At 45.9% G+C, this 14,642-nt stretch overlaps 1 protein-coding gene across 1 annotated transcript in view; it reads left to right on the top strand.

The window, feature by feature from the left end:
- The window catches only part of Eip78C (Ecdysone-induced protein 78C), a 108,632-nt gene that overhangs the window by 78,151 nt on the left and 15,839 nt on the right, over nt 1-14,642 (top strand). The window contains exon 2 of the mRNA XM_075879002.1: nt 6,851-6,975. Within this exon, the coding sequence (XP_075735117.1) occupies nt 6,851-6,975 (125 nt within the window). The remainder of the gene's footprint in view (nt 1-6,850; nt 6,976-14,642) is intronic.

The following is a 14,642-nucleotide window of genomic DNA, read 5'->3' as shown; positions in this document are numbered from 1 at the left end:
CAGGAAGTATCAGCAGTGGACTTATGCTAAATATAGTATTAGCAGTAGTGGTGGGAGTAGTAGTAGCAGAGGGAGCGAGTGAGGGAGTATCAGCAGTGGACTTATGCTGAATGTAGTAGTAGTAGTAGTAGTAGTAGTAGTAGTAGTAGTAGTAGTAGTAGTAGTAGTAGTAGTAGTAGTAGTAGTAGTAGTAGTAGTAGTAGTAGTAAGTGGAAGATGGAAGTATCGGGAACAACCAGTATTCTAAAGGTCCACATCAGTGGTTTTTCTCCTGTGCTTTGCCATTTTCTTGGTTACGAACGCTGGCGCAGCCATCTATAGTCCAACAACCTGCAAGCACATTCCGTACTCACTGTGTTACTACTTGCACGTAACTTGCAAGTACCGTTCGCTTACTTGTGTTCATCTAAAAACTACATCACTCACTGCCAATAACAGAGGAAGTACTACAAAGCCGGCCCCAAGATTATTGCTAGATATACGCGCACTTCTTAAATGAACGTGATTGTTTTGATGTCCTTAAGCTACATACGACCTCTTAAAGAAATTAGTAAGAAACATTATGCTGCACCTAAAGCGTGGTACGCCTGTATTTTTGCATCGTTTCTTCACTCACCCTGTTACCCTTATAAGCTGAAATGTAGCAGAAAACTGAAACTAAACACAGTAGGAGAGCGGCATAAATGCTGGGGCATGGTGGCACGTAAAATAGTAAGCCACAATTGAAGAGACGTTTCAGCACACAATTTACCTTTGCCTGCATAGGAAGCCACGCTCGGGGACGTAACCTAGAAACACGTTTTACCACAACACAGTATGCTTTACTGCGTCACCCGTACGTTATGCGGTGAAGACATTTTCTTATTAGGTGGAGATTATCTACAGGATACGAAAACTCTCTACCTATTGAAATAGTATGATGTAACACTGGTTCGACACCGCAGAGGTATGTATTTTAACGCTACAACGCTGATTTGTCCTTATCACTGGACCTTCATCGATGTTGCCGCAGCGCTACAGGCAGGCTGATGGCGGAGTGAGGAAAGACTGATCTTTAGTGCGCAGGTTTGGGGCGTTATTAAACCGCAATATTTTGAACGTCGATGTAATACCCGCTATGTTCACGCACGCCCACGGGATGGGATAGGCGTGAGTTACGATAAATGCAGGATTGTCAATCAGTACACACAGGAGGCACGTAAGTGTTTCCAGTCGACCTGTCTGCCTCTTGTTCCGCTGGTACAACGTTATCAGCCAGCTCAGACAATTTTGATTGTTATCACAATCATCTTATAATCCACAACGCAGTCATTTATTTTTATTTTACTGTTGTTGTCACCAGCATGTAGCCTTCGCTATAAGCACTCGATTATTGCGAGTGATCGCGTAAACACTGTCTCAGTATAGAAGAATCGCGCATATATTAAATTGTTGTGGGGCTACAGTCGATTATATACGTACTTCGTATGCCTTAATGTCTTTTTCCCGCTACACAGGGTATCGAGCTCAGATGTTATTTGCACAAATTTTCGAGCGTGTACGCCGCATTTCATTTCGCTACAGGTCACTTATATTCTATTACGCTTCTCCGATAACCATTCTTGTCTACTTTCCCTCTTCTTCGTTTCTCTGCCATGCTTTCTCAGCTGTGTCTATCTGTCTCTGTCATGCTAACCTCATTCGGAAGTTAGCTCTGAGCATCCGGAAGTTAGTTCTGAGCATTCGTTCGAATCTTCAACCTCCATCGTCAGTTGCATAGAGAAAAAGGCGGCGCAGTTTTGAGTCATTATAGAGCCACCGGGGATGTCTCCCGTTGCCAAGAGCCACGCAACAACACGCTAACACGAAGAGAGATGCCGGTCACTGTGGTAGCGTGAGCAACGCCTCAGGAATGCGGGGCCGATCGCAACGCCCCGCAGGTGGAACGCGGGCGGGAGAGCTGCTTCGTTTGCTATTTATGTGCAGCGTTTCTTATTCGCTCATTTCGCGTATGCTTTAAGCGACAACGCCGAATATCTTGATCTTGAGTTTGCCGTAGAAAATACTCACTAACCAGTATTAAGATATGTTAATGCGTCTGCAATTGTGTCTGAGTGGGATGGCGGACATAAATCTTTTGAAGCACGAAATTTAAGGGCTCACACAAAAGACACGAAGACAAGATGAGCGCTATATTTATCCATGTCTTCTCTTGCGCATGTGTGTTCGTATTTTGCAATGCGAAAATGATTGCCAGTTCTAGAAACCAATCAGCCCGCATTACCACTTTGATTGCTGACTTATATACTCATAAAAACTAAAGAATACATCGTATAATATAGATGCGGAAAGACGCGTTCAAAGGGCGCAATTACAGGTCCAAACTGATAGACTCGGCCCGCCTACAACGTTATTTTTATTGTATTTCTTTGAGTTATTGGCGAGCAGAACGAGACAGATCTATCTACACTTTGAAACGGGTGTCATCATCATCTTCTTCTTCACCAGCGCCATCGTAAACCACAGCCTACCTAATGTCTACTGCATGAATAAGACCTTTACCAGTGATAACCAACCGACACTGCACGACCTCATACTATTTTACGCTTGATTTCTTTTATTTTACCTTCTATCCACTCAACATAAATAACACTCTGTATACCTTGGTATCCATTCCACCGCTCTAAGTGGGCCACCCATTGGTTACGCCTCCATCTTATAACTGGACATAACCAGATCTTTTTTTTTTTCTCTCTCGATGTCAACTACGTCGAGTATGATAGTTCTCAGAGATGGTGTAATTGTATTTAAAACAAAAAGTTATGCATGGAACACTGCGGTCACGTGCGTACTATTATTTTGCGTATTAATATAGCTTAACTTGTTATGTGAACTCGGAACTGCGGATCCATAATGAATAAGCACACAATGTTGCAAAACAATACCTTTAGCCGTTTTTTCGTGGCACCGCTATGATGCGAAGAAATTGTTTTTGTGTTATTGCCGCTGTTAGTCGAAGTATAAGTCGTTTATACCTAATCGTGCACGTTGTAGTTGCCTTCGTAAAGCAAATTAGGAAACAATCACTTTATCACCATCGTGCGAGGAGAGGCACGGAGCACGTGAAGTTCGAGCACATCGAAGAAAGTGTCGCAGGTGCCCAATGTATGCACTGCAGCCAGAGTTCACTGACATCAGGAAGACGTGGACAGCTCCTCTGGTCTGTACAATAAATATCAGCAAGGTCACTCCTCCACTGACTTGACGTGTTTGAAGAGCTCGGGCCACGGCTATACGCAATTAAGGATTAGGCCCAGACCTTGGGCTTCTATGCTAGAAACGAGAGGCGGTTGGACCACGCAGCCAACAGCGCTAAAAATCGTTTATGCGCCCGTTCTCACGATAAAATGGAGCAGAGCACACGAGCGGCATCTGCGTCACATCGTGGCTCCTCCGCTCGCCGTCCTTGAACTAACTCGGCATGGTCCGCATGTTCGGAAACATCTCTGCCTGGACTCGCGTATATTTTCGCGTGTGTAAGGGACCTTGCGAAATCTTGTCGGGCCTAGATGGAAAGCGAAAGGCCGGAAGTGGTGAATGGGATCGCAAGTCTTGCTTCCTGTAACTCCTCTGCCACTATCTGAAGACGGAGAGGAAATGTTGAGTTCCTTTGAGCACGGAGTCGCCATTGCCACTGCTTTCTACGGCATGTCCGCGTCCTTGCGTGTCTTATAAAACGTCTATGCAGATTTTCGTTTGTGTAGGCGCGTTTTTTTTTTTCTTTAGGCCGAACCTAAACCGTAGTGTACGAGTGGTAACGATGGCGGTACTTGCGCTGATCATTTCACGTGTTCGAAAGTAAACGCACTTTCCCGTCTAACGCCAGATCCTCCGCTGTCCACGTTTTCTCCTCGCATTTTTTTTTTCTCCTTTCAATGCCAGAAGCACTTGCACGTGAAGTACGCGTAAGACGTACCGGAAGTCCTGCAGTCGTAAACTGGACCATTTTCTTTCGCAGGTATGCTCACCGCGAGAAAAAAAATAAAGCGTGTAACAAAACAGTATTACGCGGCGCTGAATTCAAGGCGGTTACAACCAGTGAGCCGGGCACCGGTCAGTGGTCGCTTCACTACACGAGCACTCTCGAGAGAACGGTCACTATTTTTTGACGACCTGCCACAGCGGGCCATTTTCAGCTGGTTCACACGTCCATAAACGAGTAGCCCCTGAGAGGGCCTCGGAAACCACGCACGCAGCCGGCCGATGCTTCCTTCGAGAGACGGCTCCGAACGTTTATTTCCTGTCATAAGCCCGCGATTCACGGACCGAGCACGTCTTTCGGACAGCGGGGCGAGTCTGTGCCTCGAGGATGGGGAAAGAGATCGTTCCATAAACTACGGGCGCGGCCGAAACGGTCCGCCGGTGGGCTGTCACCTCTCTATCGGGTCCCATTTTGACGCGGCGACGAGGCCTGGGCACCACTCTCCTCCCCAACCGCCTCCCTCCTCTTTCGAGATAGACCTCCCCGTGGGCCTTCCATTGTGCGATCGTCTAGGATGGCCGCCGAATCAAAGACGGCCGCTCTACACTGAGGAACCAGACGAGACGGGAGTGGCATCCGCCTCCTCTTCGCAGACACACGGGCCCAAACAAGAGTGTTGGAATTTACGACGAGCACCTAATCTAAGCGCCTTCGACGGGACAAGGGGAGAGACGTTCCCCCCTCTTGCCCTGTCCTGCCGCCCCGGCTGACGGGATAGGGCCGCAGCTGCGCCAGTAACCGATCGCATATTTACGACTCGATTTGCGGACGCGCAAATCACGCCGGGTCTGCACCCGGTGTTTGCCGACAGCGTTATGTTTCTCCGATGGCACCGGGCTGCAAGTGTGAGCGCTTCAAGTCCGCGCCGCGAAACGGACTTTGCCTGGGGCGCGATATTTCATACTAAAGTCTCGAAGAAAGAGATCTAGCTGCCGGAACACGGTGTCGCTGTCGGCCGGACGTGTGCGGCTCTGTATAATACGCGCCAGTTTCGAACGTTTGCCCATAAATAAAACAGGCTGGGCCGCGCTGTGCGCAGAAAGAAGTATGCACATCTGGTCTGTCGTGTGTATAAGGTGGGTCTGTCATTCCAAGCTGAATCACATGCAGTTGACCGTCTTGCTCGTGCGAAATTGACAGCAAGCGTTCATAGTTACGATTTACCGGACACTGTGTTTCAGATAAAATTTCCTCTCTTTTCATCCATATATATCTTTCAGAAACACACGCGCGCACGCACGTACACTCACAGGAAGCTTCGTAATTTATTTGAATTAGTTTGTACTTGCTAACTAGTAATATCACCGCAGCTGTTGTCAGAGCAGAAAGTTTTGGAGATGAAAACAAACGTAACAAACGAGCCTTGAGGGCTGCAGGAATTAACGCGGTGGCAGGGCCCATCAGACGAAAACAGCAGGTATGCAGTTTTATATACTCTTCAAGCACGTCATCAAACGCTGTAAATCGTCGCAAATTTTTCAAACGATTTTATTCTATTAACTGTAGGAGAGACGTCACTTAATAAGACAGGCTTGAAATAGGGTCATCCGTTTATTCCCGCAAACTGTCCTGTCAGACATTCGCTATAATAAACATGTAAGTATCGAATGTGACCTTTTGCATAGGGACTCACTTCGAACTACTTGGTTTTTAAACGTTTTCTTTCTTTCTTTTTTTCTGGTCAACAGCGGCCTGTGCACGTAAAAACATATTGTGAGCATGACAAGTGAATGACTCTTCATTCTCTTTACATCTGATCATAACTTGTACATCTTCATCATCTGTACAGATCATCATCGTTGCGATTTAGCACAAGCCTGGCTGAATAAAGCGGTTCCTCACAAGGGGGGAAGATTATGACGCCATGCCAACATACGCGCCTATACTGCAATTAAAGAACCAAAGCTTTGCTTTATCGTTTTCACCCCAATAACAAAGAATTTTTCAAATATGAACCTAAACTAAGTCTTTCGGTAAAGTAAAGCATAAAGTTAGACTAAACTTGGCGTTGCCTTGTCGTGTCCCTCTTTTATAGATCCATACATACAACTGCTCATCGGCATTCCACTGTCATATTTTTTTGTTTTCTTTTTAGAAACACCTATAACACAAGGCTGGCAGGCAAAAACAAAATCGCACCGCCAGCAGAAACGCCTTCGGGGAACATCAATTCCAATTAATCTAGCCCACGGATGCTTAATCTGCGTGTTCATCCTTAGGACCACCGTACATAAAATTTCCTCGTGGTCTCAAACAAACCTAAGGTGCTGCCCCCCCCCCCCCATCTCCAACGATAAAGCCGTAGTTAATGAATCAGTATTGCAGATAATAAGGATGTCCATTGTGTACTTCCAGCACTTTTTTCAGATGTTTTCTGCTGTGGAAATACGGTTCGCAGCATTTCATGTTTGTAGAAACGCGTTGTGTCTATTGTGTTGTATATTTTAGGCATTTGACGTTTTATAATTTAATTTATTAGGTTCATCTTATGATTATTGTTAAGTACCACCGTGGTGCTGTCGACTCCCGATAATGCCATGAGTATATTAACACCCGTGAGGAGTATAATGCCTGCTCCTTAAAGATGCTGAAATGTGTTTCAATGACTGAAGAGTACAGTCTAATGATCTCGTGCACAAGCAACGCCGTTATCGCGTATACATTCAACTTTAGCTATGTAGTGATATTCGAAATGATTCTCCAACTATCTCTTCCCTTGTAGTGAACTGCATATGATTTATTGATTGATTGATTGATTGATTGATTGGCTGATTAATTCATTGATTGACATATTGATTGATCGATTGTCGTTCTCTCTATTCTGCGCAGAACAAAGCTTCGCGGCAGCCGACTCCAATAGCAGCAGCCCAGCCAAGTCGTTCGTGGCGTGCAAGGTGTGCGGAGATAAGGCGTCCGGTTACCACTACGGTGTCACCTCCTGTGAAGGCTGCAAGGTGAGCTCTCACTCTCTTTCGCTTCGTCGTCTTCGTTTATGGTGCTGAGTGCACGTTCAAAAAATGTACATTTTAACAAGAACTCGTGCCATGACCTGCGTGTTAATACATTTTTCGAACTCTGAAGTTTTCGAGGAGCTCTTATTAATTAAAGGTACACTAAATGCAAATATTAAGTTGATGTTGATTGCTGAAATAGCGGTCTAGAAACCTCTTAGTGTTCTCGTGCATCTATATTAATTTCTCGGTAAGTAGGGCACTGCTGTTGACAATATTGTCGTTTCAGCCGTTGTCATACATTGAGCTTTCACTCTGACATAAATTGTTATTCGACCTTAGTGCCCTTTTAAGGCGAAAGCACTGGATGCCACACCAAACACTAAAACTGCCCGTCGACGTCAGCTTCGGTGGCATCAACACGAGTGATGCAAAAAAAAAAGCACCATCACGTGACGACTTCGCCACGGGACGTCATGTTGACGTCACATGATGCCGTCATCACGCGACATTGTTGGTTGGTCAGAAATGGGCTGATCACGGAGGCAGTGCATAATGATAAGTGAAGTGCAGAAAGATTGCTACGTCTCCGATAGGCCTAGAAAACTGTGCTATGGGCGGAAAGCTGTCGGAGGGGTGCGGGTGGGAAGAGTATCAATACATCAACAGAGTGGGAAAAAAAAGACTTTTGAATTTGAAGTTTTTCATAAAGGACACTGTGAGCTTTTTTTTCTTTTTTTAAGCCAAGAAGTTTTTATGTTGCCTTGCTTATTCGTCGGAATACGTAGACAGAAGAAAATGCAGTCTTGCATTTATTTTCTGTTGTTTTAAGCGTAAATATTTTATATGTTACTCTTAATTAAGCAATATTAAGAGTGCACCTCTGCACGTTTTAATTTAAAACCCCTCGGCATGATGCGCAAAGCGGGAATAGCCTTCATTGGCAGAGGTGATCACTCGGGCTGGCCTGTCCATGGATTTCCGAAACAGCGCACACAAACTTAATTACCTACATTGAAAGATCAGCAAGCTACTACATTACACGTGATGTTAATTCCTTTCTGCGTGGCACAGTGACATGGCATATCCTTGAGATTCTGTTGCAGAGCTCCGTTTTCATAATAAGAAATCTTTTGGCATGCCGTGTTACCCCGCGGAAGGCAACTGCGCCACTCAGTCAACATTTAATACTAGAGGAATACACTCGGATAAAACGATCAAGCCAATGAATCAATGCCGCGATCACATCATAATCTATAAGCAGACTCTGGTCACGTTATGAATTTGATTGATAAAGAGCCACTGTTGCACGAGTATATGAGTCACATAACCGGGGCCGCGACGACAACATTGATGAATGGGGTCACAAGCTGAGGGTTCACTGAACATTATTTTTTACTTCGTAAGAAGTGTTATCTTTTCTCTATATATGTGGCCATAAACCTCACTGCTAGGAAGTCTATTAAGAAATTGGACTACCCGGACTTTGATGACGCGCAAATCATCCCCCCCCCCTTTTTTTGCATCTTGATATTCTTGTGAGACGTCCAGAGTGAATGAGCGTCGTTATATCGACCATCAACCGACCTCATTGTGCGGTTTGCGGGTTGCGCTTGCAATTATAGCACGCATGGTGCTCGTACGTTAACGAACACCGAGGAACTTAACCTCTCTAACTGGTGTCTTGAATAGTGACGTCATTCTGGTCGTGGCGAAAGCGCTGTAGGCCCGTGTGCTCAGATTGGGGTGCACGTTAAAGAACCCCAGCTGGTCGAAATTTCCGTAGCCCTCCACTACGGTGTTTCTCATAATCGTGGTGGTTTTGGGACGTTAAACCTCACATACCAACCAAATCATTCTGCTCGTACGCTTGAAGCGCTCATCGGTGCTTCGGTTTTACCGTCGAATTTGTTTGAATTTCATTACTCCACATTGTTTTTTAACACAAAAGTGTTTTATGCCGGGGTTCACCACGTTTTCACTGACGTATTTCCGCCATGGATATGATGTTGTAAAATAAATACTAACAGATTTCAAAGAAAAACAATTACACCATCTCCCAGAAAAGGGAACAATGTGTAGATGCGAAGCAACGGGCGCTAACGCTTACACTGGCGGCGACGTTGGCGTTGATGCCCATCGCGGCGTCGTGCAGGAGAGAAACCAGGGTAGGCGCAAAACACGCAGTGATGGACCGGTGTTTCCTACTGGAACATGCTAGTCAGTGCTAATAGGCAATGAGAGACAAAAGACTTCGACTGGACACGCCCGCAGTCCGCTTATAGTTAACGCGCACGCTGCGAATATTTATTGTTCAACAACGTATAGGGGAAATCTCCCACTGGCACTTTAGTTGGAGGTCAAGACCACGGGGGGGGGGGGGGGGGGGGGCATTGAACGGGAGTGCAGCGTAAGCAGTCGTTTTTTTTTTTTCTATCAAGAAACTCGCAAGCGGATGCTGCCTGTGTCGGCGTTGCGAGGCGAGAAATGGGGAGTGTAGGCGAGGAGAGCGAGGAGGAGAGGTTGCGCATGCGCAAGGGGGCTGTAAACACCGCGGGAAAGAATGCCTGAGGAGCGAGCGTAGGTTAGCAGACGCTCCCTGCATTAGCGTTGCGAGCAGAGAGAGGGGGAGCGGACTCGCATGCGCGGCAAAAGTGGTCACGCCGCACACCGGATTGAGTTCGACTCTTATAAGCTGCTTCGCATCTAAAAACGAGACGCGCGTCGTCGAACCAGCAACCTCTCGATTCGCAGCGCGCGGCGCTAATCACTACGCCAAAACGGTTGATTGGGCGAGTTGGTGATTCATGATCGGTTGAAATACGGGCGCGATACGTAGACAGGGACAGGAAGTGCCTGGCCGTGTCTTTGCTGTCTCTGTCTACGGATTCGCTCGTATTTCAATCCATCGCTAACCACTATGCCACGAAGCGTGCGTTGTCGAGGAAGCTAATGGCAAGCCATTTATTCACACCATGCACAGTTTGGCGGTCTTCAAGAATTTCGAAACTTTAGTGTGTCTTATCACTTGCGAGATGGCGCGACGGCCTCGCGACTCCACGGAGCGTGGTGTCTCCTGCGCGCGCGCTCGTCATGCTCGTAATTCGGAAGAAGACGAACGTCACTTCGCTCGCTGCCGCGGCCGCGTTTACGAATGGAGAGCGCTGCTGACGCACAACGAAGTGAAATTAGTGATAGTTGTTCGCACTTGTCCCGTGCACACTTGTGCGCTAGTTTCGTGCGTCTTGCTTTTTTGATTTTAGATGCGAAGAGTCTTATGGTCGAGCTCAATCCAGTGTGCGGCATGACCACCATTACTGCGCATGCGCGTCCCCTCCAGCTCTCTCTCTCTCCTCTTATGCTCTCTCCCCTTTTTCACCTCTAAGCAATCCTCCGCGCGGCGTTTAACCCACATTGCGCGTGTGCCTCTCCCCCTCCTCTCCTACGCTCACCTTCTTTTTCTCCTCGCAACCCCGACAAGGCAGTGTCTGCTAGTCAACGCTCAGCCCCTCTCCCACCTCAAGGCATCCCTCCGTGGCGTTTACATCCTCCTTGCGCATGCGTGCAAGGGGGGTGTAAACGCCGCATGTCCTCTTTTTATAGCTGAAAGCTAAGGTGCCTTCATCGCACGAAAAACATCAACTCCAACATTTTATATATCACCATTAATTATATAGTTTACTAATGTAAGTTTATTAGCCACTGTCCCAAATGATGCCTTTAAACATCTGTAAATTCCTGCCGTTACAGAAAAGCAGTTGTGAAGACCGGGAGCAAATATCGCATTATCTGCATAATTTCTGAGAATTTTCAGGTATATATATATTTTAATATATTGCATACATATTGAAAGATGAACCACGACACCCGCCATCCTCGAAAAAATTTCTGGCTTCGTCCCTGATTTCCTACGTGGGCGTATGGAGTAGTAAGACACTGCTGCCTAACTAGATTTGTTCAAAGCACAAATGCTTTATTTCTGAAATGTGGATTGTGTTTTTTATTCGTTCCGCTTTATAGCATATTCTTTCTCTCTAACTGTCGTTGCGCTGCTCAACATGCTCCAGTGCACCAGTATTTCATTTCATGGCTTCCGGAGAAAAAGTTCTCGATTGCACCCCATATATATATATATATATATATATATATATATATATATATATATATATATATATATATATATATATATATATATATATGAAACGAAATACAGATACTACAAAATAGCAACCGTCACGCATGTCGACAGGCGCTGCCAGTGAGAGCATGTGAAGCGGCAGTAATCAAAACCGCACTGGTGTTGTTAACCTTTGCCGGGCCTAAAACATGTGCGTTCAGGGCACTTTCGGTCGGTCTACAAGGTCAGGCGATTGAACTTTCTGGTTAGAGCAACGGCTTTCTGAAACGCATCTTTCTTTGGGAGAAATAGCAATGAAGTAACTGCGAGGTATTCATTACATGGGATTTTTTTGTTCATCCGATCCTCCTGACCACGGTGCCCCTGAGTTAATATGCGTATACTTTTAAACACGAGCACACATTTCGTTTCATGTGCGTAATTGTTGCACCGGGTTCATATCGCTTAACATAAAAAATAAATGAAGCACCAGAATGGCATGCCGGATGGTCTTCAGTTCTGTAGCGTTTAATTAACTGTCATCGCTGCACATAGCATTGCTGGGGTCTAATACGTGCCTAAACCACGATATGGTTGGCGCACGCCGCACTGGGTGAGTTTAGATTAATATCGACCACCTAGGGTTATCAAATGCGCCCCTAAATCCGAGCGAACGGGTGTTGCTTGCGTTTAAGCCACCATCGAAATACGGCAGTTGTGCCCACAAGTCGAACCCGCGACATTGAGCTTAGCAGCGCGTCACCATACGCGCTTAGCTAACCCGGCAGGTTACATATATTCCGTACTTGGGCGATAGCTGGTGCTGTCATGTCCTGCTTCTTTTTTATTCTTGAAGAAATGACGTCAGTGGGCGAAAACTATTATGGTAGTGATACATAAACTGTATAGTAAAGGGCTCGTGTTAACTATACTTGAAGGGCAGATAGATCTTTACACAGGTTCATTTACTACAGGTTGCTCTCGCATGCCATTCCTTAGCAAGACGTCTTCGTGCAACAGCGAAATTTGCCAAGGTCACTGATGATGTTGCTATGCAGTGCCGCGGCAAGATTTTTTGATGATTTATATATGTACTATTGCTTGCAGGAAGGTACTCATTTGCGCCGAGTAGATGACCGCGGCAACGTTTCATAACCAACAATGATCCCCGCCCACGTGTCTGTATGTAAATGTTAGCCGCGCCTCACCGGGTGGCCTGACCCGCCGCGGTGGTCTAGTGGCCAAGGTACTCGGCTGCTAACCCGTAGGTCGCGGGATCGAATCCCGGCTTCAGTGGCTGCATTTCCGATGGAGGCGGAAATGTTGTAGGCCCGTGCCCTCAGATTTGGGTGCACGTTAAAACCCAGGTGGTCGAAATTTCTGGAGCTCTGGAATTTCGGCGTCTCTCATAATCATATGGTGGTTTTGAGACGTTAAACCACACATCATCATTATCACCGGGTGTCCTGTATACGCCAACTCACGAGAAACGATCCATCCGAAAGGGCCGATGAGACATAGCTACATGAAAAAGCTTAAATCGTGTATGCGCGTATGTTGTGTGACTCGAGTTTCGCTCATTGTTTCAACTCGGACGCGATGTAAAACAAAACGTATACGAGAAAAGAAAGGACGATAAGCGACTCAGCTTCGTAAGAGTCGCAACAACCGGCTTGATGGCTTCGAGATCGCCGGAGGTCAATGACGCCGAGAGCCCGAAATGGCCGCGATATAGTTAGCCGTAACAAAGCACTACAACGCAGCTGTGGTTTAGGTTTACTGGGTCATTCGGAACGCCTCCCCGAGGCATCCTGCTTCGCGTGTGCCGTGCGAACAACGCCAGCCTAACGTTTCTTTCCTGGTATCAGTTGTTCCGAGAGAGACCAGCAAAACTACACTTTCCAAGAAAGAAAAAAATAATGATAAATAAGCCAGCGTAACGGCAGTGGAGCTTTGTTCTTTACTCTCTAACTGCCCCCCCCCCCTCTTTTTCTGTGTGTGTGTGTGTTCTGGAGAGGTCATGGTGTTCACGGTTTTTTCTGCTGGCAAATTTTCTGAGAAATTCAGAAATTGCAAGGTTCTTCTTACTTCTTTTTTCTGACACACGCACACACACACTAAAAAAAAAAAAACTACGTACACCAATAACGCTTTCAAGAGAATCAGGTCTGTGGTTTGGCGCATGCGCAGAACGTGAACTCGCTTTGCACACTTTTCACACAGAGGGACCAAACAACGTCGCGCTGTACGTACGCCCTCTATAGAGTTACCGTATACGTTTAGGTAGCACAAACTGTAATTCTACAGCCCTTCAAGTTGTCCGAACTTCGAACTAAGCATTAGCTGTATGTGTATGTGCTCGCACATACAAACTCTTATGTATGCATTTCTGTGCGTATGCCGTGCGTATACTGGCAGACTTTGGCTCATCGACCATGATCCCTTTCTAGATTCTAATTTTGGTTTGACAAGGTACTTTTATTTCAATTAACTAATATAAGAAATAGATGTCGTAACTAAGATCTCGATGTTCGCGCCGCCGCGAAGTATACGCGCTTCTTTGGTGGAGATAAGTTCTAATATCTAATGAACTGTAATGATCATTCGACTCGTCATCTCTCAAAGGCCTGTACTTGTACCTACAGCGAGAATAATATGCATAATGACGCACTGCTCATTTACTTCCAGTGCTATCCTTATAGTGCGTGGTGAAGGCTGCTTATAGGAACTTGACCCGTAATGTTTCACTGTCTTGCCGGACAGTTAATGAAGTTTTTTTTTTTCATCCATACATCCATTTTTGGAAAGCGCCCGTATAATGCTCTTCCCACAGTGCGTGTTCGTGCGTGTGTGTTTGTATGTTTGCGTCCGTATATACACGCATACGAAATGTAAAACAGCGGGACCGAGGAGACTATTGAGCCTCTGAAACCTCCTGCCTGGCTAAGTCACTAACTCTATAAGCCATGCAGTGTACTAAGGTTAGTAAGGTTTCAGGCTTGGTCCCTGCTAACGGCAGGTCATTTTGCCGTTTACTTTGCTTTTTTTCACATTTATACCTTAATTATTGAAAAAAAAACATCCCCTGTACATTCATTGGTACTATGCCTAACAAAGAAAAGAAAAGAAGGTATGAAATTCCCCTTCCTTTTTTTCAGTCACATGAAGTAATTTTATCCTGGCACTCCTCTCGAAGTTTATAGAGCGCAGTGCCAGTATACGGCACGTGGCGGACAGCCAGCTGTGAAAGCTTACCTAATTATTTTAAAATAATTAAAATCCCAGCGGTTGCTGTATTAGAACACTCACTGGAGTGCCAGTGAAGTAGTAATGATTATTAATATTTGCCGTAAGCGTCCGTGTATCAGGGGGGAAAAGGCAAGGAAGCAGGAAATGTTCCTCCACAATGTGTTCGGAACTACATCAACGATGCCTATGTTCGGATGCCGCTCGATCCGCCATGTCCTTGACGTTACAGGCAAGCGCACAAACTATATAAAGCCTAAAAGCGTGTGGTTGATGTTTAGCCTTGAAAACGCAGTATATCCATAAT

This window comes from Rhipicephalus microplus, chromosome 2 (assembly GCF_043290135.1).
Source record: "Rhipicephalus microplus isolate Deutch F79 chromosome 2, USDA_Rmic, whole genome shotgun sequence".
Taxonomy (NCBI): Eukaryota; Metazoa; Arthropoda; class Arachnida; order Ixodida; family Ixodidae; genus Rhipicephalus; species Rhipicephalus microplus.
This window is presented reverse-complemented; position numbering and strand designations above follow the sequence as displayed.